General features: G+C 23.1%; 3 protein-coding genes across 4 annotated transcripts; 1 reads left to right on the top strand and 2 right to left on the bottom strand.

The window, feature by feature from the left end:
* Positions 1-41: 41 nt before the first annotated feature.
* shrb (charged multivesicular body protein shrub) lies at positions 42-7,535 on the bottom strand. Of its 2 annotated transcripts, XM_011498810.1 has the most exons (6): positions 7,506-7,535; positions 6,763-6,948; positions 5,899-6,076; positions 5,521-5,768; positions 5,389-5,445; positions 42-198 (listed from the first exon to the last, which is right to left on the bottom strand). In XM_011498810.1, exons 2-5 carry the CDS (start codon positions 6,941-6,943, stop codon positions 5,390-5,392), a joined length of 663 nt encoding a protein of 220 aa, XP_011497112.1. In that variant the 5' UTR covers positions 6,944-6,948; positions 7,506-7,535; the 3' UTR covers positions 42-198; position 5,389. The 2 variants fall into 2 exon arrangements, with proteins under 2 accessions (XP_011497112.1, XP_011497111.1); XM_011498809.1 differs by lacking the exon at positions 7,506-7,535 and having other exon boundaries at positions 6,763-6,991.
* A 1,403-nt stretch (positions 7,536-8,938) lies between these two features.
* LOC105361724 (potassium/sodium hyperpolarization-activated cyclic nucleotide-gated channel 1-like) lies at positions 8,939-20,071 on the bottom strand. The gene is made up of 10 exons (XM_011498975.1): positions 19,812-20,071; positions 18,216-18,444; positions 17,835-17,869; positions 13,245-13,431; positions 12,937-13,071; positions 12,493-12,688; positions 12,147-12,338; positions 10,140-10,241; positions 9,946-10,067; positions 8,939-9,216 (listed from the first exon to the last, which is right to left on the bottom strand). Exons 1-10 carry the CDS (start codon positions 20,069-20,071, stop codon positions 8,956-8,958), a joined length of 1,719 nt encoding a protein of 572 aa, XP_011497277.1. The 3' UTR covers positions 8,939-8,955.
* A 2,250-nt stretch (positions 20,072-22,321) lies between these two features.
* Positions 22,322-24,536, top strand: LOC105361578 (ESF1 homolog). The gene is made up of 2 exons (XM_011498811.1): positions 22,322-24,339; positions 24,398-24,536. The coding sequence occupies exons 1-2, from the start codon at positions 22,330-22,332 to the stop codon at positions 24,521-24,523; spliced, it is 2,136 nt and encodes a 711-aa protein (XP_011497113.1). The 5' UTR covers positions 22,322-22,329; the 3' UTR covers positions 24,524-24,536.
* The last annotated feature ends 713 nt before the right edge of the window (positions 24,537-25,249 follow it).

Raw genomic sequence — 25,249 nt, forward strand, 5'->3', positions numbered from 1 at the left:
GTCACTTTTATCAATATGAATTCTTACACGATAATAAATGCTTCTATTTGAAAAAAGTACTTTATTGGAACATTCCCTTTACAACATCAGAAACAAAAAGATATTTATTATTCATTATAAATAATCTTGATATCAGCAAAGATGTGTGAATGTCATTGGATGTAGAGCCTTTTTATCTTAATAATGAATTCGTTATATCTGTTGGGTAAATATATATTTTTTAAATTTCATATTTTAATTTCAATATAAATTTGTAAATAAATATAGTTTTTGCATATAAAAAAATTAATACATGAATCATATTTTATTATATAGTTTTTCTATAAAAAAAAAAATCTACATAGAAATTGATAACATTAAGCATTAATTTAAAAATATTACCTATTTTCAATTAAATAAGTATTTTTTCAGAAATTATATTTTAAAACACTTAAAATAGATTAAATTACCATACTTTAATTATTATAAAATAATCCTAATTAAAAATTCTCATTTCTTATATGTGTAAATTTTGTTCAGGTATACATTTAACAATCAATCAAAATGTTATTTCATACATTTTTATTTTATACACTCAAGAAGATAAAAGTAAAACTGTAACAAATAAGTTTATAATGAACTCGTCAATTGATATTGTTAATCATAGTTTTTTTGTATCTAGATATTTGCTTACCTTTTGTAACAAATCTAATTGTAAGAAACAAATGTGATTTGTTTTATTAAGAAAGCACATTTAGGTAAGTACAGTTTAACATTTTGATAATACCCCTTTACATTTTATAAACCAAAATAATCAGTAATTAAATTCTAATTTTATTAATTTATACGTAAGTTAGTATTTAAACAATTTTAATATGAACACTGAAATATTTAAACAACAATTAATTGAATATACGAAATTATTTTGCACAAATGAGAAGTTTTTTTTTTGTCAACATTATAAATACCATATTCATCACAAATTGATTTATATTTCCTTGATTTCTGCATATGATAACCATATATCAACTATTTTTAATTTATGCTTCTTAATTATATATTAAATATAACTAGTAAATTAATACATTTATATACTAAGTATAAAATCGTATAAAAAATATAGCACTTATAAAGATTCTTTAAAAGTATTTTTATAACTAAATAACTAATACTAATTAATCGTTACGTACGTAGGTGATTGATATTTGTTATTTTTTTAATAAATTTTGGTACTGACAACTATTGCGGTTCGGTATAAGGCTGGTGCATAAATAAAAATTTTAAATATATGAATTATAAAAGATAGTTAATATAATTGATATAATTTATTTCTGTGAAAGATCAATAGACTAATAAAATATTGTAACTTATAATTGTTTATTTTTTAACTTCCAACCTACATACCATTCGAGTTCCAAATGCTTTTACCTTAATTTATTGTTAGTAATCTTAATATCTAAATAATTCAAATAATTTTTGTTAAACTAATAGTTACTGATAATAATAATTACTATTATTATTACTTAAATCAAATTCGTTATTATTATCTATATAGAGTGTTTTGAAAACAATTAACAAGCAATTTTATCATTTTAAAAATGAATTAATTATAAATCCCTTTCTCAATAGTTACTTCAATTATTATTAATTTTTTTAAAGTATTTAAAGTGATTAGTTTGTATTGCATTACTGTAGATATTAATGTCAAATACAGTTTTCATGAACCTGTATTATGCTGTGATTTTGTGTGATAATATTTATTAATGGAAAATAGACATTGTAAGGAGCTATGAAATTCCATTTCATATTTTATGGTGAGTTTAAAAAATTGTACTATAATTAAAGATTTCATATAAATATTTAGTAAAGTAACTATTAACAAAATTACTTACACAATTACATATTAATACTAGAATATATAATGACATAATTGAAATTTATTTAAAATATTAGGTATTTAAAATATTGTGTAATATTAATTTATTCCTTACTGGCTTTTTTAAAACATAAAAATTAAAAATAAATATATAAATTAGTAATACATTAAACAGAGTTTTCTGTTACAAATAAACTATATCATAAAACAGGAAATTGTTTAAATCTCAATATTTTATATCACAATATTGCATTGAAGTTGTTATACAAGACTCTTTTTAATAAATTTGAGTAAATAAGTCAACTAGGTTATAAATTAAAATTTTTCGAACAGAGTATTCTTTGAATACTTATTACTGGTAAATATATATTTATATTCAAATTTGTATAAACTTTATATTGTTTCAAAATTTTAATTATTTAAAATTTTAAATAAATAAAAATAATTCATACATTTTACACAATTTTGACAATATTTATTTTACTACAAGTATTTTTTATTGATAAAAAATTTTGTACATCATATCAAACTGTATGAAAATGATTAATATATTTTCATATTTCATAATTAGGAATAATAACGAAAAAATATATATAATAATATTTTGCTTAAACATTTTATTTCAATGATTAAATTATTAAAATAATAATTTTAATCATTTTTGCAATTGTTTAAAGTATTAATTTAGTTAAATACGTATATATTTAAATTTATTTATGTGAATAAAATAAGTATGTACTAAAAAAAGTAAAAATAAATTACAGATCAATCGTAATATTAATTAAAATTAAAACGAGAATATTCTTTTAATTATGATATTGAAATGCATTTATTGAGAGAGAAACTTTAAAAACTTACTGTAATATACTTCATGTACTATATAGTTTTAAAAGTCAAATTTTATTTAATGTTTTTTATAATTTATTTTTTATATAAAAAGTTGATAAAATATTTATGCATAGCTAAAATTACTTAAACGAGTTTTTATCCAAGTATCACCTGTATGATGGTTCTTTAAATTTAATATTTTGTCTAATAAATGAGTTATATACACTTCTATTTAAAATATAATATTTAAACTTTACTCAATTTTTTTTATCTAAAATATCATAGGTAGAAAAGATATATTATAATACAGTAGATTTGTAATATATTGTAAATAATTATATAAAATTACCATAAAATTACTTAAAATACAGTTTTTATATTTCAAAATATTATGTATTTTATTATAATTAGTATATATCATTTTTAAACTATTTTACGGGTAGTGTAAATAAACTAAATTTGTTAATTAAGTAAAATTACAAAAACATATATATGTATGTGTTAATTTTTCAATTTAATTTTACATTTTTAAAAAAAATAAGTTAAGCTTCATCATATACAGTCATAATTAACTTTTTATCAGTTACAATTAATTTGCATCAATATTTTCCATGCAATTTATAATTTAAGCTGGATTTTTTTTATACAAAATTTATTGCTATTCCTGGTAATCTTTATTGTTTTCTTTCTTCATATAAATCTTATAGTTCAAACTAATTAATCAATCATCCTTACACCTTTATACAACTACCAACCATAATTTATAAATACAGCAGGTTAACGTTTGAATTTAATAAATTTAAACAGAAAATATTTGCATCACTTAACATGTACATCTATAAGTATATTTAAAACGAATTTTCTAATAATAAATCTTTATTTATACCAATAAATGATAATTAAAACATTAAATTACTAATCGTGAAGTAATGTATAATATATGTAATGATCACTAATTATATAAACCTTATATAATTTATTAGTTTTATATATATATTTTTCATTAATACATAATGAATTCTTTGGTTAGTTTTATAATTCTTATATTAAAACTATCTAAAAATTTAATCTCAAAAAATCTAATATTTTCTTATACAAATTCTAAGATTAAACTATATATTGAAACTATTTAATAGTTTAATATTGTATAATTTTTTAAAATTATTTTAACCATGAAGATTTAATTTTCATTCGTTAATCGATTCGTTATATTGATATTTATATAAATTAAACCCTAAATAATTATATCTTTGATCATTGCATATATAAAAATATTCAATCAAAATATTTTTTGGGAAATCGTGAATAAAAATATTTTGAGCACATAATACCTTACTACTATTAGGAGAAATTTTATAACAAATGCTAAGTCAATTTATGCACTTCAAAAAGTCATGTATTATATAAAGATATACTGATAAGTATGCAAAAATGTGAATAGTAACATTTATTAATATAGTTCAAATCATATATAATAGTATAATAAAATGAAAAAAAAATTCATCGATAGATAATTTTACTTAAATGTATGTATTCCCTCTTTAAGTATTTCAGTAAAACATTAAATATTTTTTATTTTTTATTTTTTAATTATTTTTATTATTTTTATCATTTGGAACATACCCATAAAATTATTTAAATTTAAATCGACTCTCAAAATAAATGTTTTCAATTGATTTAGTCATTTTATATAAGTTTTTTAAATAAACTTATTTCCAGCTTATATTTTTTTGTATATATCTATTAGATAATTTTCATATATTTCTAATGTATTTCAAAATATATTCTATGCAAACGTGCTATTTTGGATTCTTAATTGCATACATTTTTTAAACATTTTTATTCCTAAAATTATATAAATTTTTATTATAGCATTTTAATTACTATTAATATCTTATTGTATTTTCAATAATATTTGACACATTCTGATACTGTTTAACTCTTCATTAATATATGATGTAAATTGCGATTGCTATCATTCATTTTATAATTTTGAAGGAATTAGTAAAATACCTTTGAACATGTAATAAAATGCTTTTAAATAAAGCATGAAAAATAAATAATTATATATTACTGAATATATTTTTATATTCAGTTTTAATATATGATATATACTATGTATACATTTAAATATTATATTTACAAAATAGTTATGAATATGAAGTTCTTCAATAATATTTATTAACAAGAATTAAATTATTATTGTAATAAAAAAGATATTTTGAATATCTCAAATTTATTAAAAATCAATCAAATGTAAAGATGTACCTTGTATTAATACTTCCAACAACAAATATCCAATGTGAACAAATATGAATGTTATGTTTCAATAATATAATATTTTTATTAGATTATATAAGAAAAAAATTTTTATTTTTTCTTTAAAAATGATTTTAATAAGAAATATTTTCTTCTATTTAATATTTACTTTAATTTTTAAAATATGACGGCATAAATTTGTAAAAATTTTCTATATTTTCTTTAGTAACTTATAATTTTTTCTGTATAAGTAAAATTAAATTGTATTTAAAATTTATTTTTAAAAAATCTATATTTTATTATATATTTTGATAATTTGTTCATTCTTAGCAATATATTTACTCCATCACGTTATATTTAAAAGATATTTTCTTATAATAAAATAATTGTGTATTTTATTTAGAAAATCTTTTAAAATAGTGTATAAAATTTGATATAATTCTGACCTTACGATGCCCACTGCTCTAACTCTTTTAAATCATCGTCTTCTTCTTGTTTTGGTTCTATAAATTTATATTGATTAAATATTAAATATAAATTAAATAATTAATTCAATACTTTATGAATAAATAAATTACTTGTTTTCTTTGCAGGTACATTAGGAAAAGTTGTTACAGGAACTGTTGGTAATTCATCTGTATTCTGTATACCCAATAATTCTTTGTCAAGTTCTTCTTGCTCTAATTCTTCTAATTCTTTCTCTAGTTCATCTTCATCAATATCTTGACCAAAAGCAACAGGATTAGAGATTGCATCAGATATTTCCTTTGCCACATCTTGTTGTTCAGCAATATCATCCATCATATCATGAACTTGATCAACATCCCTAAAATTATAATTTAATAATAATTTTTTAAATAAAACAAATATATTAGATTTTTAACGTGAAAGAATTAATTAATAGTAATTTTTTATCAAAATTAATTTATTATATATTATTAGACAAATTTTCTCACATATGTTGATGTGCAGCTTTTAATGCATCTGCTGCATTTTTCATTGTGGTGAGAACAGCGGTATTTGTGTTGGCACTTTCTAATGCTTCTCTCTGCATTTCAATCGTTGATAATGTTCCATCAATTTGTTGAAGTTGTTTTTCATATCGTTTTTTTCTTTTCAGTGCCTGAATAGCAGCTGCAATATACAATATATATATATATAATTTATTAATATTAAGCATTAAATTTATATAAAAAACCATAAATCAATAAAATCCAAATTAATTTATCTATGAACATTAGAATTATGTGTAATATTTTAAATTAAAAGATAATTATAAACATTATAAATGTATATTATTTTAATTTATTTAAGATAATGTGATAACTTATAACAATTACAATCTCAAAAATTTTAAGTAAGGATTTAAGTAATATATGTTTTCTATTTCAAAATATAAACTGGTCGATTAATAATTGATTAGAAAACTATTTGATAATTACAATAGTAATGATAATTGCAGAATAAAAAATTTTGTTTTAATTAAAATGAAATATTAGAAATATTTAATGAAATTAATTTTTTTATAATTAAGCATCATATTTAATAATATACAAAATGGATACAAGAAACTTTGTAAATGATCATAACACACATTAAATCTGTAATATAAATATTCTCAATAAAATATTATTGTAATTTGTTATGAACAATTTGATTAAATTAAGTGATTATAATTTTGAGAAATTTTTAAACTCGTTACAATTGACGATTGATGATAGTGAATAACACCACTAACGTCGTAAGTCCCAGTGGTAGTTAGAATCAGTATTCTCAAGATGATGACAACAATGGCAAAGAGAAAAAGTTCCTTCGTGTACCTCGCTTGTTTTTGGTGCCGTTCTTTCTGGCTGTCAGTATCTCCTGCTCAATTTTGCTTTCAAGGAAGTCTTGCTTTTTTATAAGCATTTCCTCTGTCTCTCGGAGTTTTTGTATTGCTTCGGCGGTTGTAGGAATAGATGAATCTTTTTTCCCGCCGAAGACTTTCGTGAAGAAACTCATATTTACTGTGTTTGACAAATTTATATTATTTGTTTTAGCGAATCAAGTTTTTTTATAAATTTTATCTTAAATTAAAATTAAATAATTATATATTTATATAACAAAATTTTTTTATAAAAATACTTATTGACAAAAGTACTAGGCAATTATTGGCTATGCTTCTTCCATTCTTACATTATACCATTACCTTCTAATACTCGAACGATGAATGCGAACCTACTCAAGTAGACGTCATGAAATGATTTAAAATAAAAAATGAAACAAAGCACATGGTGCCATCTACAGTTGTAACTTCTTTTTCTATGTGGCTACTATTAAATTGAGCCAATGAAACTTCAACGACGCAAAATTAAAAATAGTATCAGAATCGTTTTAATTAGGTTTTCAATATTATATCTTTTATATTATATTATGTACGTAATTTTAATCAATATACAAAATATAAATATTAATATTTTCAATATGAAATATTTATTGTTCAAATATAAATAGTGCAAGCAAAAACTATTTAGTTATATAAAATATTTAGATATATTGATAAGTGTGTATCTATTTTACTCACTGTTTCATTTTTATTCAGTTTAATTTTCATAAAGATAAAGATTCTTCAAATATTTTCAAGGAATTTTTCTTGATGTTTAGCAAACTAATTTAATTTAATAACTATAATTTATAATTGTTGTTTAGAATATTCAATTATTCAATAAGAATACTTGTACGTTTGTGTTCACAAATTCATGTCATTAGTGCATAAATTACCATTATAAAATAATTGGTTTGATTATTTTTATATACGAATATTACGAATTTTATTGTTTATTTACATATAGATTAGTCAAAATAAACCTAAAAAGCTTTTTTGCATTAAATTAATTAAATATAAACAGCTCAAGTAATGAATTGATATTTTAAAAATTTTATTTTTAAAAAAGAATTGTGTATAATTATTTTTGAAAATATAAAACATATATTACATACAAATATATATTCATATTTATATTTCATTTACATATTTAAAAAAAAATAATAAAAACTTTTTTGCACAGACACTTCAATAAGTAATAAAATTAGTAGATTTTTTGGTTATTATTGGAAATAAAAATATAAATATAAAATACGCTTACACATAAAAATAAATAAAAACTGCACGCAAATATAAAAACATTTGTTTTTAAACTCAAACTTTGTTTAATAATAAACGACTGTATAAAGTTCTGATTAATAAAAATATCCATCAACTTAATTGATTTAATTATTACTTTTTAATTGTACATAAACTAGATTTATTGATATATTATTAAATTTCATTATTTATATAATTAAAGTATTCAATTTTTCATCTGTATGCTTCCTATATGATAATAATTGTTAATAGATTTATTAAATTAACAACAAAAATTAATATGCAAAAAATAATGTAAATAAGACAATATCATATTAAATTATAATAAGAATTTAATTATTTATTTTATAAAAATATTATAAAATAAAATATAATTTTATAAAAATATTGAAAAATTATTCATAAGAATAAAATACCTCAGATTAAAACGAATCTAAAATAATAAATGTATTAATATAAACTTAGCAACAATATAAAAAAATTAATTTTCAATTATTGTGAAGTACTTCTTGAAAATCATCATTCTAAGAACCTTTCAAACTATAAATACACTGGTAAATACAATATAGAGATAGGTAAATACTTAAATTAAAAACAATATGAAATACTTACGATTTTATTAAAGTTTTAAAATTTAAGTATACAATACACATGAATAATTAAAAATAAAAACATAAAATGAATCGTTTCAAATAAGCTAGAATAATTTAAATTGTGTAAAATTCGTTAAATAATAATTCTTAAAATTAAATTTTATAATATCTATTTCACATATCGAATATTAGACATTATTAATAAAAATTAAAAGATTTAAACATTCTTATTTATAATTAATAATTATATTTCGCTTTATTTTCATATCTCGTATTATTTAATATTTAATATATCATTATAATTTTAATCCATTAATTTTATCATCATCGTTGGATACTTGATTTTCAGCATTTTTTATATGTTGTGTCAAAGCATCAGCTAATGATTCGATCGCCTTGTACATTTCGCATTTTGGTGGTACCAAACGAACGAAATCTCGACGATCAAAACGTAATACTTCACATACTTCTAAAGCAATCGCAGTTGTTTCTCGTTTATGTTCGTGTTGAACCACTGCATTTTCACCAAAGAAATCGCCATCATTTACATGACATATCTATAGTAAAAGAAAAAAAAATAAATTAAACTTCTCAATATAATATGAAATTTATCTTAATAAAAGTTTCCAAATAACTAAAACTAAAATTATAAACATATATAATTAAAAACGGTAGATTCATTCCAAGTAGATATATATTATATTTTGTCATAACTCAGGATTAAAGTTTGAATAAAGAAAGATGTAACAAAAAAAAATGTTTAATTGTCAAAAATTGTATCTAATTTTAACAAGAATGACACTTGTATAAAACTAAAAATAATAATTTCCAAAAATATTTTTATCAAAATTAACATAAATAAATTATTTTCATGTAAAAAATTGTTGAATTCCTGTAAAAAGTTATAATATAATTTAAGTATATTTATTATTATTAAGTGTTATTTATTATATATTAAAGATATAAATCATAAAATAATTTTTCAATTCTATTATGTAATTAATTATTATTATAATTCTTTATGTATTTAGAATTTTTACATACTCTGTCATATTCTTTATTATTTATTTTATATATCTAATAATACAATTATTTGAAAAAATTTCATAAAAATTAATTATTTCAAATCTTTAATTTAATAATGATTTTTATTTATATAAAATAAGTGTTTAACAATTAAATAAAACTTTTTCTAAGATTTTCAAATAAATGAAAAACGCCAATAATTTATTGAGGTGCGTTAGAAAATTAACAAATAAAATATATTTTAATTAATTAATAATTACTTCTTTTCCAGAATAAGTGATTAATGCAACTGTACCCGTAATAATAAAATACATACATTTTCCTTCAATATCATATTTGTAAATAATGTCATCTTGAAGAAATATTTCTTGTTTTAAAACGCCTAAATGTAATATAAAAGTTTATTTAATATTAATAATAGCGGAGTTCAATCATTAGTTAAAATGATAATTACCAATGATGCTATTTAGAAAACTACAAGATATGTTATTAAATAATAAAGTGGATTCAAATAAAATACTGCTACTGTATTGGGTAATTTCACGTTTTAAATGTTCTAAAAATACATAATATATTATTATCATTATTATTTGCTTCATATCATACAAATTTTGCTTTACATTATAAACATTTCGACATACGATCATCGTCGGTTTTCTTTCCGTTATAAGAACCGACAATAATCTTCAAAAAATATTTAATGGAAGTATCGCATAAAATACTTAATATTCTTATAAATTCTTTATTAATTAATTGTATTATAAATACATCGATTATATTTATTTCACAAATAGATGTATATCGAATATATGTAATTATAAATAAAAAATTAAAAATTATATTATTAAATATTTTAATTTTAAATTAATTATTTTTAATACTAACAATGTTTATATATATAATTAAATAATTATTAAAGAATTAAAGTTTAAATATTACTCTGTACTTTGCATTACTGTAATACCGAAAGTGATATGTTAAACGAATATTTAGGCTAATATTGATTCTTTTATCGTCTAACTGATTAATAGTCATTTATAAGTTGATTTATAACAATTCTAAAAAGTGCAAAAAATTATATTAAACTTTACAAGATATAAAAATAATTATATATTTTCATTTTGTATCGACAGAAGCTATAACGGATAAATAATTGATTATCGAGGTAATATGTATTTACATGCTTAAGAAACTTTATACTTATAAAGAATTTTTAATAGTTTTTCATTTATTGATTTATAAAAGCAAATTTAAAATTCTTTAAAAATAAAAATTTTAATGTTTTTAAAAAATCGAATGACATTTAATAAATTACATTGAATATTCTTTCCATACTATTTTTCATACTTATGTAAGTCATAGAAACATTACCCTTATGTATTATTCTTGATAAAAATGCAATATAGAAAGTATATACATATATGTATATATATGAGAATATAAGTAGAATCAACAATAGTGAAAAAAAATATATATATACTTTCTGTATTGCATTATTATAAAGAATAATATACAATAAATTATATGTGAGTGGATGCTTTTATAAATAATTTAAAATGTGTCAGAAAATACAAAATATACGAAATGGGGTTAGGCAAAAAAAAGATAAGTAATATTAATGTAATCGAAAGCATTATTATATAGAATTAAATTTTATAAAGATAATATAGTTTGTTCTCGTACAATTTCTTTTTAAATTTCTATTGCGTAACAATCCATTTTTTAAATGTTATTGTTCTGCAGTCCAATCTGTAATCCAATATTTGAATATTTTACCTGTGCTTATAAAGGGTGTTCCTAAAGTTATGCGTGAAACTTAATTTTTAGTACATATTAAATTTTAAATGAAAAATAATTATATTAATAGTTTTATTATGACTTCCAAAATGTTTTAAATTTTTCTAAAGAATAAATGTTTGACCTTTCGTAAAAACATTAAGTATTATTATTATTATTTTACTACATTGAGCCTGTTATATATAATTGAAATTTCATTTGGTTCAAAGTATGAGCAGGTACTTGAAATTTAAAAACTTATAAAAGTAAAAGAATAAATAAAATAATACTAATACTTCAATATGTATATGAACAATGAGCCATATAAAATTATGTAAATAAAAATAAACATTCGAATCAAGTCTTAAAATAATTTCATTAATAAAGGTAATAGAGTGACAAATTAAAGTTACACAATTTTTTAATAAAATTATTACTAATTTTATATATTATATATATTCCACAATATAATCCAATGAAAACAATCTTAGTAGCATAAAGTTGCTATTTATTAACAGGCAAACTAAGCGTGTAAGAATATTCACAATATGTATTTAAAAATTCTTCTAACTTTTGTAAATTACATTTCTGGTAATATTCAACCTTTCAACGCTTTAAAATATTATTTTAATATATAAATAAATTAAAACCTTTAAAAAATACTATGTAAATTTTCATAACTCACTCGAAAGTGTAGATGTTATAGCTTTTTCCTTAAATAAACTACCTTGAAACCGATGTTCATAAAAATGTAATAACCTCTCTTTCAATTTTTTTGGTAATCTTTTATTATTAATATAATCGTTTACTCCATTCATTATTGACTGATACTTAAGCTCTGGTTCAACTGAAGACTTTACCAATTGTAGTATTATAACTAAAGACAATTACATAAGCATTATTTCTGTTATTCATTTTTAGTTAAATTCATATTCTAAATCCAATATAAAAAAAATAATCCAGCCCAGTTAATTAAAAGAATTTTTTAAATATCAGATTATACAAAATTTCTAGAGTTTATTCATAGATACCTATTACATACAAGAAGTAAGTCATACCAAATAAAAGTAATATACATCGTGTTATTTTATCGGGTAAATCTGTAAATTTAAACTCAGTAAAACTGTAGCTGCATAGATTTCCACCACCAATATATAAACTTGTTAAATAAATAATCCAGTCAGGTTTTTCGTATAACTTCGTTTTAAATATATAACCTTCTCCTTTCTAATAAACCATTTTAAATTATTTAAAACAAGGGTTGCATTTCAATATATTTGCTAATTAAGAAATATCCATTTTTAAAGAAATTATTTGAATTAACATTTTATATAATTGAAATAAAACTATATTCAAACAAATTTTTATCTAAAATAATATTCCAAATTAAAAAATGATTTATTGAATATTATTTAATAACTTGAATACAAATAATCTAAATCTTAAATTAAAAAAAAATTAAGAAAATATCGTACATTCATAGTAGTTTTCATAATATAAGCATAAAAAAATGGAAATGCATAAGTGAAACAAGCAGACCAATGGAAAATTAAAATTGTTAACCAAAAGATCCATACTCCATGTTCATAAACTCGAGATGCTTCACAAGCCTATAAAATAATATAACAGTTTTTTAGTTTGTTCGAATAATTTATATGCCTAAGTTGCAGAAATAAACGAAAATGCTTAAATAAAATAAATTAAATAATTATCAATAATTTTTAAAATAAATAATGTATATCTACTAAAAACTTCAATTTATATAAAGTAAATAATAAAATACCAACAGAATTTCTTTGATATAATGACGTAATGTACACAGTCGAAATAATTTTAAAAGAGGAAGCATTTCAAAAAAAAGAAGATAAAGTTGATCGCCTGATCCTGGATTTTCAAGACGATTTTTATGAAGCCATACGTAAGGAATAGATGATGTTAAATCAATAAAAAATAATCTTCCAATGTAATGTCTGAAATTATATTGAATAAATTTTAATAATCCGAATATATGTTAATCAATGTAAAATAATAATAAACTAAATCAAATTCATTAGTTAAAAAATAAAACTAAATTTCAAATCTATATATTTATGGTTTATATGTAATATAAATATAGAATGTAAATACAGTCAATATAATAATATATTAATCTTAAAATTAAAAAGGAAAAGAGCATTGTTCAGGATTGTTCCATACAATAAATAAAATTTAATTTCATAGAATTTTATGAAATTAAATTAGAAAATTCGGTACGAAAAATTCTCTGAACAGTTACAAGCTTTGCCTAAGAAAGTCTTACAATTTATCCGCATAGCAACTAAAGAAAATTCTCAAACCGACTAAAGCTCACTTTCCGAGAATTTGACAGAATTTCCCAGAATTGTAACATCTAAATCTTCGCCAGCATATAAATTCGAACAAATAAAGTCGAAACAAATTAGTCTTGTTGAGTGAGTCAAAGTGAAATAGTGCAGATCACATCTAGTAAAAGTTCTACACGTCTGTCTACGGGAATCTGTGCAAGGTATACTTATTTGTTAACATTATTTATTATCTATTGTTGGCTAGCTATCGGTGCGCCCTCCGCAAGCTGTCTCTTGTGAGACCGCTTTGAGGGCGACGATATAGCCTGGCATCACCAGCACAGTATTCTTATAATTATTACGGCGTGACGCCTACATTATCGATGAATTCTCTGTAACATGATTATTATCAGACCGCTAAAGAGGGCGCCTATTGGCCACGCGTCTCTCGACAGCTTAACTCCTAGAATTACTGTTACGTTTCGCTGGTACAATATAGTGCCGACAAAGAGAGAGCTTAACACCTAGAATTACTGTTACGTTTCGCTGGTACAATATAGTGCCGACAAAGAGAGAGCTTAGCTCCCAGAATTACTGTTACGTTTCGCTAGTATAATAAAGCGCATACAGTACAAACAGACCAATCTCGCCTTGCACATCCGGACGACGATTCGATAGTTGTTCTGCCAACTGTCAGGATCACGACGAGTTCAACAATTCTGACAACAACTGATAACACCAATGATCAATTGTAACATAGCCTTAAATAAAAGTCACTAAAAACAATTGTGCTTATACTGAATTGATGCATTAATCTCTCACCCCCCCCCCATTTCTACCATTAAACCAGTGGTACGGTCTACCTCTTCAGGTGGCTGGAATTCCAAACATTTGGTTTTTCAATCTGGATGGTAGAGCTAATACACTACTTCGGTGTTAAAACAGGGAATGACGTGTCATTTATCTAAGAGAACGCCAATAAAAACCTTTGCTGTTTCAAAACTACTATTACCGACTGAGTTTTTTCGTTACAACACCGAGTGTCATCTCGTAACAAGGCATCATTTCGTTGGAAAGCAGTGAATTGGTTCTTCTCCTAGGATACTGATTCATCATCAAGAAAATGCTAAACCTCGAGAAGGAACCCGAGAATTCCACGAGCTCTGATACACCGATAACCACAGAAGCAGAAAACCGCATGACTCGTAGCACCACCGCTGTGCGATCATCCAGCGGCTCACGTTGAAATCTCAAGGGCAATGGAATTGCATCACAGCGAGTAAGGAGATAAGGGAAGAAATTCCAACTTCCCATTTGAAATAGCACCTTAGAAGAAGTCCAAGGGGCACGAAAACGAGTCGACGAGCTTCACAAAGCGTTTAATAAGGAACAAGCCTAGTTAGAGGAATCATGGTCAGTAGCCTTGCTACATCCCGAATACTTTACAAAGAATGCGCAAGGATTGCGGAGACCTCAGCTACTCAATAACTGTGCAGCTCACGCTTTCAGTCATTCAGTCACTCACTCACCGACTCACTCATGTTGAAGTCACCAAGAAAAGGGGAAGTCCCCTCAGCTGTGTCCGAAGAAAGCTTAATCATGTAATTTTCACAAATAACAAAATGCGTCGGCATCGTCTACGACCCTCCTTCCTGTAGGTCACACGGTATCTCCAGCAGCCAGTACGGGCCCATGGAGGTTTTAGTCCGCGCGAAGCGACAGGCCTGCGTTGCTCCTTCAAATTCATACCGTGTTGAGCCTGACCTATAATAGAAGCCCCTTGTACCTAAGAGCACGACGTAGTCACAGCTTCCCCACGTGTAACAACTCGAATAAGTGCCGATAGCTTTACAACCTCCTACATTAAAACGAAGTGCCCACTAACGCCACGTTCTAATCACCAAAGAATAACAAGGGTTCATCTATAAGTTCATCAACAATAATCATCCCTGTATTTGGAAAATAGTGGAACTCAAGAGCTACAACCGCGTACAAGCCGCTCTAGACAAGTTGCGCCGACAGCCGAAAGGTATAAGAATTCGCGATTGTACGTTCAATCCCACCTGGATCAACTCCTTGCCAACACATCACGAATACAAGATGAGGCTGAATCCCAAGAAGACCTCATTCGTGACGCAAAGACCACTAAAAGGGCTGCAACAACTAGAACTGGAAAGCAACTCGTGGGACTGCACAACTGTCCATTAACTAACGCAAAAACTCACTCAGCGTACAAGAAAACAATGGGAAAAATCACTGGGCAAATCCAACACCTATCTCAAGTTCGAGCCATTAAAAAATATTTATAATGACGAGAGTGAGAGCGTTAAAAAAAAAAGAGTTGCTACAATAGGAAGTCGTACCCAGATACAATCACCGTTGCAACGATTTTCCATGGCCAACGAGATGTTGGTAATTAATTAATTACCAGCAGTAGGATTTGTGCCTGCATGTCCCAAATTTAAGCAATTGTCAGTCACGGAGAGAAAACGTTCAAAGAAGCACAGCGACTATGTTCCTACTACTTTAACGCTCCACTCCACTTATAAGTGCACCACTTCCAGAAATTGCAACAGGTACTCTGAGCGGCGTCATACGCGAACCTCGATGCGTGCTTGCTTTAAATATTCACGCGGCAGCTTCATTATCTGGCAACAATGGATAGGTGTTGCTATGCGGATACTAAATAAATATGGAAATATCTGCTAGGAAAAAGCTTTAGAAGTTTCGAGAATTTCGGGAAAGTAAAGCTTTTGAGGTTAGGGGATTTCCAAAAACATAATGTTTAGAAAATGCGAGAATTATAAGGATTATAAATTTTCGTGAGCCAAAAGTCTTGGAAAGTGCTCCAATCCTGAACAACAATGTATAAACTATTATAGAAATTTTGAAGTAAAAACAAAATTACAGCTATTTTAATTGTATTTAATGGTATACAAATTCATGATAACAACTAAGCAATGTCAGGGAAAGTTGAAAATGAATTAATAAAAAGTATTTTTCAATATACTATATAAAAAATATTTTATAATAAATTATTGGTATATGTTCATATACAATATTACCAAAATATATTATTAATTTTCATTCTTCAAATATCATTCTTTAATTAAGGTCAATTGTTTATAAAATAAATGATTTTTAGTAATGATAAGTATGTTTTTAATATTGCTGATATTACTACCTTACATGAATATTGTTTTTTAAAAAATAAAAACACTAATTTTTTAGTTCATATTTTCGGTTATTGATATTATCAATATCAATCACTATTTGGATTTTATAATAAACAAAAAATAAAATCAGTTTAAAACGAACAATCAATTGTACGCAAAACTGACGTTAAAATAGTTAACTCTATTTACAATTCGATTAATAAAACTTTTTCATTTTTAATAAAATTTTTTTATTGTTCAACGATAATGATGTTCTACGTAACTTCAATATCTAATAGTTATATGGTTGATATAAGATATAAGTCTATAATTCGAACAGATTAAGTTGTCATATGCAAAATATATTATTGGATAGGCCATTGTACGGCTGTTATACAGAGTGTTACTATCCTTATGACTGTCCACAATAATATAAGGTCTTTCATTTTTATATATCTGTGTATATGGTTTTAGAAATTTTTTTATAAATTGTTCCAAATTATATGAAATAATTGATATTCACATCAGTAATGAAAAATTATTTGAATCTTGCTATCAGGGACCTTGATTAATTTTCTGAAATAAACTAATAAACTCTGAAATGTACTTAATGAAGTACATTAACATAATTAAAATCCATATGTTATAATACTGATTATATTTTTACTAAATTTTATTAAATCATATACTATATATAGTAGACATCACTTATATTGATATTGTTAATCGTACTTTAGGAATTTTACACTTCTGATAATTTTAAATTTATTTGAAAATCGATTATTATTTATAGTTTTATTGCCAGTAATAATGTATTTTCTTGATGAAGATGTTTGTATATTTTTTTTCTTCATAATATAACTTTTATCTGTTTTGAAGAATTTTTTAAATACGTGACGCGTGTCCTTATATTACCCAACAACAAGATACAATATATTTAAAACGAATTGCTAAATTTATTTAGAAACGTATGAACAAATACCATCATTATGTTTTCGCTAAATCGATAAATCTTAATATTTGTTGGACATTCTACAAAGAAATTTTATCTATATTGAATAAAATCTTTAAAGTATCTTAAAAAATATCACAGCTGTACAGATTTTAAATGTAATTTTAATTCTAATAGTTAACAAATGAATATACATTCATTTCAATAGAGCTATTTTATATATACATTTGATTTATTTATAAATAATTATAAATAATTAATTTTATATATCAATAGACACATATATAGTTTTATTAATTTTTTAATATCACTTTAATGTAAATATACAAAATTATAACTAACTTTAAAATTACTAATGGGTCAATAAATATTTCATGACCATCAGGAGATATAAATCCAGTAATAAAATTAAAAAATATATCAATCAAACATAGAATAAAACCAGGTGTTAATATGTTAAACTTATTTATAATATCTGATTTATTTTTTGATAGCCAATGAAAAGATATCATATGTGGAATCATAAAAAACATATATAAGAATGTAAAAGCCATAATACTATCCCAAGCAAATCTGAAAACATAAAATTAAATTATGAAATAGATATTTAAATTGTTATGTAAAATAGTCATGGGTAATTTATTATCTAGTTATTAATTATATTTTAGAATTCAAGAATTTTTATTTTAGAATTATTATTGCATTCTAGATCCAGACGCCACAATTTCTGTGCTACATCTGCTCCAAGACGCCACTGCACCTTGAATCTCGATAAGTACTATAGCGCACACGACCAAGACACACTGAGGTATTGAACCATTTTTCATACTTTCTTACATCAAGAGGAGAGTCACAATTAAAACACCAACACGTGGTACTATACAAGGAGTGTCCAGAGATTCACGACCTCTCACTTTTTAGTATTGTAATCCTCCATCAAGCGCACTACTCCAAGAAGACCCGGAGATTTACAATCTCCAACCTCGACTTGCAGTATATGCTACCTACACGTGTAAAGCCACTAAGGAACGGAAAAAATCTCAACGATTCTTACCATCAACGTAGAATCAGAAGTGTGTATTTGTAAATTAAAACTCAATAAATAGCACAACAGGCAATTGTGTTAATTAGTGAATTGAAGCATTAACCTCTCCCTATTCACACTTTTCCACCAGTAAAATGGTGGACATGGTCTCATCCAACCATTTTCGTCCTTTGACTACCGAATGGCCAGAATTCTGAACATTATTTTTGTTTACACAATCACCCCTGTTTTATATTTATACAATTATACCTTCATTGCCTGCTGTAAAAAAGCACAGAAGTATCTCATAGTTTTTTATTGTTTAATTTACTCATCGCATAACTAACTAAAAAAGTGAATATTCTTTATAGAACATTTTAGAAAATATCATCCCTATAGTAATAATGTAAAATGATTACTCTTGTCATTCAATAAAACATCATGGAATATTTGTTAATCAGAACTTTAACAATGTTTAGTGTAATAACATATCTTGTCATATGCTTCTACTGATATATCTTCATTTGATATTTTAGGATTTTACATCTTTAGATTCCTTTCTTAATTTCTATTATCTATTTTATTGTAAGAACAGTTATAACTATCTATCAAGTATTTTTCGATTGTCCCTTTGTTATAGTCTATGAATAAACTGTGTTATTAATTTTAGTATATTATATTTTCAATTTCACTACTTTAAATTAATATGTTTTAGAATTTATTTAAAATGATTTAAATAAAATTTTGCGGATGATTAATAAATAAAATGCATGAAATACATGCTTTATTATTTAATTACTAGATTGTTTCAAATATTATACTATTTAAAAATATATAGAATATATTTTTGGAGATAATTTAAATTTATATTTAAATAACAGTTTTCAATATATATTATAGAAATAAATATACTAACCGAAAATGACTACATGGATGAATAATCCACCAGTTAGATGACATTCCATGTCTATGTTTTTCAAGAGCTATTGCAGCTTTACTTCGTAAATAAAAGCGTGTTAGAGGATGATTCGTCGAAACTAAAACATTTTTTTGTAATCGTCTTTTAAATCGTGCTATTAATTCGGCGTTTGGTGGAAGCTTAAGCAAATGACTTTCTGAGTTTTTTATCAAATCACAAATGTGTTGTATAGATTTCAATTTTTTCCAATGAAACATTTGTTGTATGAATTTCATAAATATCTTTATAAACCATCGTACATAATACAATATATTTAATATAAAATAATAAATTCGATAGTACATAATACAATATATTTAATATGAATGAATGAATTCGACAGAATATAATACAATATATCTAATAAACCTATCAAAATGAGCAAGATTTAGATTACTACTATTTATAAAATGTTACAAACTGCAAGAAAAATATGAATTTTTTTATTAATAGATATAAAAGAATTTTTAATTAATAAGAATAATCTTGAATTTTAAACTTCAAATAGAATTTAGTTATACAAATTCAAATAAAAAGTTTCAAGAATTCAAGAAATTAATAATAATGCACAATTATATATTGTAGTCATAATTAATATTCATAATGATTTATATGTATTTTTAGCATCTTCTGTTAATTATTTTAGTTTTTTCAAAATAGTAATTAATTTTAATTTAAGAAATTAATTACTATTCATTAAATATTGAATGCACTGTAATATTTCTCACAATACATTCTCCCAATAATTTTAATACTTTTACTTTTTTAGATTAATATTATAAAATAGCGAATAAGAAATTAAATATTTTTTATGCATTTTTCAAATTGAATTAAATTCAATAAATTTATTTATTTCAATTAAAAATTGAGTCGAACAATAATTAATCAGTACAGAATTTCAAAATTTGGCCAATATGTTACGGGGATATTTTATACAAAGTGGTAACAATTATTTTTTATAATTATTAAATCCCTGATTTGCGGGGTACAGACGACGGGGTTAGACGAAGCGAAAAATTTTTTTATCAAGGATTTAATATTTGACTGCATATTATTTTTTTAAAAAATCGAGTTTTTATTATAGTACATCATATATTGATCTTCTTTCACATAAATACTTCAATCTCTACTTTAATATTTTAATTATTACATAACATTGATTACAATAACATAAAAATTTCATCTTAATTAAAAAAAATATTTCATTTAAAAGACATAAATTTATAATTGGTCCATTTTTTCCCTTATTATTTATGACAACGGACTGTATATTTAAATATATAATGAAAGTTTTAAAAATGGATTTAATTGATTTAATCTATACGTATATCTGACTTTTCAACAAATATTTATTTTTATTATTTACGGTTTATTAAAATATAAAAAATTAAATTTTATATATTTAAGCATTAATTAATATGAATTTTTACTCAAAATAAAAAAAATTTTATACATTACATAATATACAATTAATTATATTCTTTCAATTTCTTTTTTTAATATTATATTGTTTTTCTGCAACGAAATTATGTAAAAATAAATAATATGTCAATAATTGAATGAAATCAATTAATAGTAATACATGAAATAAATAAATATATTATGCTAATATGATTACTTTTTATCAAAAATATGATATATATTATTTTTAAATATTGACTGAAATATAATTATTGTAGAACTTATATTTAACCACCATGATTGTTTGTTTAAAATTAACATTGAAATTGGATTTTTGCAAGAACCAATGAACCTAAATTACCGTTGCACATGCGTTAAATGAGTATACTAGTTTTTCTAAATGTGGCAAGTATGCATTCGATTTTAATATAATACATTAATGAATTATTAAAGTAAATGAAAAAAAATCACTAATTTTTTTTATAGAATATTAAGTAATGAAATATTAATATTAGTAATTACTTTAAAACATTTTATCCTAATTTCTCAAATTTGGAATCAAATGAAAGTATAAATTTCCTCGTTGAAACAATAAAAAAAAGAAATTTACCTAAAAAAATTAATTCAAATAAATCACAAATGTATTGCAGTTAAATTTATAAATGAAATATCTGTAAATTATTATGTTATAATTATTAAATATTTCTACAATGTTTATTAATATAAGAATGTTTTAACATCTTAATTTGCTTTAATCAAAATCGTATTTTGGTTTATTTAATTTATCTCATTGAATTTATGTTTTACTTGTGCTTACATGAGTTGATGTATTTAAATATTTAATGTAAAATTTCATGTATTAAAATACATTATATTGGCTAAAATAATATAATTTATTTAATTTTGTAATTTTGTATTTTTGTAATTTTGTAATTTTTATTATTGTAATTTTGTAATTTATTTAATTTTTTAATTTTGTTTTGTTGTTTGGCAATCTTTAATTTTGTAGGTATCATATATAAGTAAAATAGTAATTAAATAGTAATTAATTTAATTTTTAGGTTATTATTGTATTATGGAGAACATATTAAAGGATAAACGCTTCACATGTTTATTTAAAGATCCAAAATTTAGAAAAATTCCTAAAAGTGAACATAAAATAAAAATAGATGAACGTTTTAAGTTAATGTTTAAAGATAAAAAATTTGCTGTTAAATATACTATTGATAAACGAGGACGACCTGTTAACCAAACATCTTCAGAAAATTTGAAAAAATACTATAATATTTCAAGTGATGATGATTCTCCAGTTGAAAATTTAAAATCTAATGTTAATAAGAGTGTATTTGTTGAGCAAAAATTAAAAAAAAGTACTTCTGATATTGAAGCAAATGTAATAGAAGAAAGTCAAGAAAATTTTTTAACTAAGGATAGTATAGAAACTAATTTGGAAAAAAATGAAAAAAAAAAGCATATAAAAAAAAATAGGAAAATATTACAGAGTAATATAGATGAAAAATTACAGCAATTATCTGTAGATTATGCTAGAGGAAAGGGTATCTTATTATCTAATACCTCATCGGATGATGAAAGCTCTGATTATGAAGACGAAGAAAAAATAAATCATATCTGGGGTGAGTTAGATAACGAAATTGAAACAACTAATGATATCACTCATCGATTAGCTGTGTGTAACATGAATTGGGATAGAATAAGAGCAATAGATTTAATGGTACTTTTTAATTCGTTTTTACCCACTGGAGGATTGCTAATCAGTGTAACGATTTATCCCTCTAAGTTTGGATTAGAGCGTATGAAAGATGAAGAAATAAAAGGTCCTATTGAATTAAGAAATTGTGAAAATAAAAAATTTAATGAAATTGATAAAAATAATGACAGTGAAACTGAAAGTTTAAGATATAATATGGAAAAATTAAGGGAGTATCAATTAAATCGATTAAAGTATTATTATGGAGTCATAATTTTTGATTCTGCTAATACAGCTAATAAAATTTATACTGAATGTGATGGACTTGAATATGAATCGTCATCTACTAAACTGGATTTAAGATTTATTCCTGATAATATGATATTTGATGAAGAATCTAAAGAATTTTGTAATGAATTACCAGATCTAGTCAAGTATAAACCTAGGCAATTTATAACTACTGCTTTACAACAGTGCAAAGTTAATCTGACTTGGGATGAAACAAATCCTGAAAGACAAGAAATTACTCAAAAATTACTTAGTAAGAAATTTGATGATTTGGATAAAAATGATATTCAAGCTTATTTAGCTAATGGAAGTAGTGAAGATGAAGTTGAAGATCAAGTAAAAAAGCAGTTAGAAAAAATTGAATGTACAAGTTCACATGGTACGACAATTGATAAATATAAATTATTATTAAACTCTATTAAACAAGCAGAAGAAGATACACAAAATAGAGAAATAGCATTAGAATTTACATGGGGTTTAGATGTAAAAAAAAAAACAGATAAAGTTGTAAAAGAAAAATCGAAAAAAACAGATTTAACTCCTTTCCAACAATATTTAGATAAGCTTAAAACAAGAAAAGTTATTAAAAAAAAACAAAAAAGGAAAAATTATTCTGAAGATAATGTAGTAGATATATCTAATTTAAATCATGAATTTATTAATAGAAATGTAAATAATTCAAATTTTTCAGAGAAATTAAATATACAGCCAAAATTAATAAAACAAAAGGATGCTATAGTAAGCGAAGATTTTAAAAATAAAGAAAAAATAGAACAATCTCAATTAGAATTATTATTAATGGATGAAAATGAAGAAAGTAATAAATTTCATTTTAATATGAAAACAATAGAATTAGAATCTTTAAAAAAATTGAAGAAAAAAAATCTTCGTAAAAGAAGGAAAGATTTGAAAAAAGATGCAAGTAAAGATGAGTTTGAAATTGATGTTAGAGATTCAAGATTTAATGCATTGTTTACTTCTCATCATTATAATATTGATCCAGCTGATCCACATTATCGTAAAACCAAAGGTACAGATGCACTCATTCAAGAAAAATTAAAAAGAAGAATCAAATCTAATTCCGATATAGTAAGTATCTTTGATCTTTACAATTGATAAAAAAATTAATAGATTTACTTTGTTTCAGAGAGTTGCACAGAACACTTTCAATGAAGAGCGGAATTGTACACACTTTAAAATTAATACAGAGCTTAATGCTTTAATCAAATCGATAAAAAGAAATTCACAAAAATTTGAAAAACCCATAAAATGAAAGTATTACTTTAAAAAATGATGTTTTAACAGTTATATAATGTATTTCAACTTATTTTTGTTTTAAGTTATGGAATATTTTTATTATATATGTGTAATTATTTTACTTTCTCCCTAATATCTTATTTTCGAATTTATTAAAATATTTATTTTGTAACAATATGTTCTTAATTTAATAAAGAAGAAAATAATTAATCAAACCTCTTATAGTATGCATTATTAATTAATAGGTTATGTATAAAAATAAAAATATATTGTAAACAGTATATAAATATTGTATTTATCATAAAAAAATTTTTATTATATTAATTTAATAAGATTGAAATTTTCAGTGTTTGTATATATTTGTCGTTTTAAATAATTGCTATTTAAACTGATTTATTATTGAAACTTGGCAACATCGCTATTTGGAAAGGCGCTACTGTAGGAGCATACGCATTGCTACCTATAGTGGTTGGAATCTACAAAGTATTATTTACGATGGTTTAACAGTTTATCAAATACATAAAATGAAAGTCGTTTTTGAGAATTGTTTGACATTCGTTTCTTGTAATTTAGACAAAATTAATTAACCATAAGGTTTTTTTGAAAAAATCTTACAAAATATAATTACTTTTATTTTTTGTTTAAATTGGAAATATTAAAATTTTTAAAGAACGAAAATCAATAACTTAAGGAAATAAAATCTATGTAATTTTTTAATATAAGATTTTCATACAAATACTAA

Source organism: Ceratosolen solmsi, unplaced genomic scaffold (assembly GCF_000503995.2).
Source record: "Ceratosolen solmsi marchali unplaced genomic scaffold, CerSol_1.0 scaffold30, whole genome shotgun sequence".
Classification (NCBI taxonomy): domain Eukaryota; kingdom Metazoa; phylum Arthropoda; class Insecta; order Hymenoptera; family Agaonidae; genus Ceratosolen; species Ceratosolen solmsi.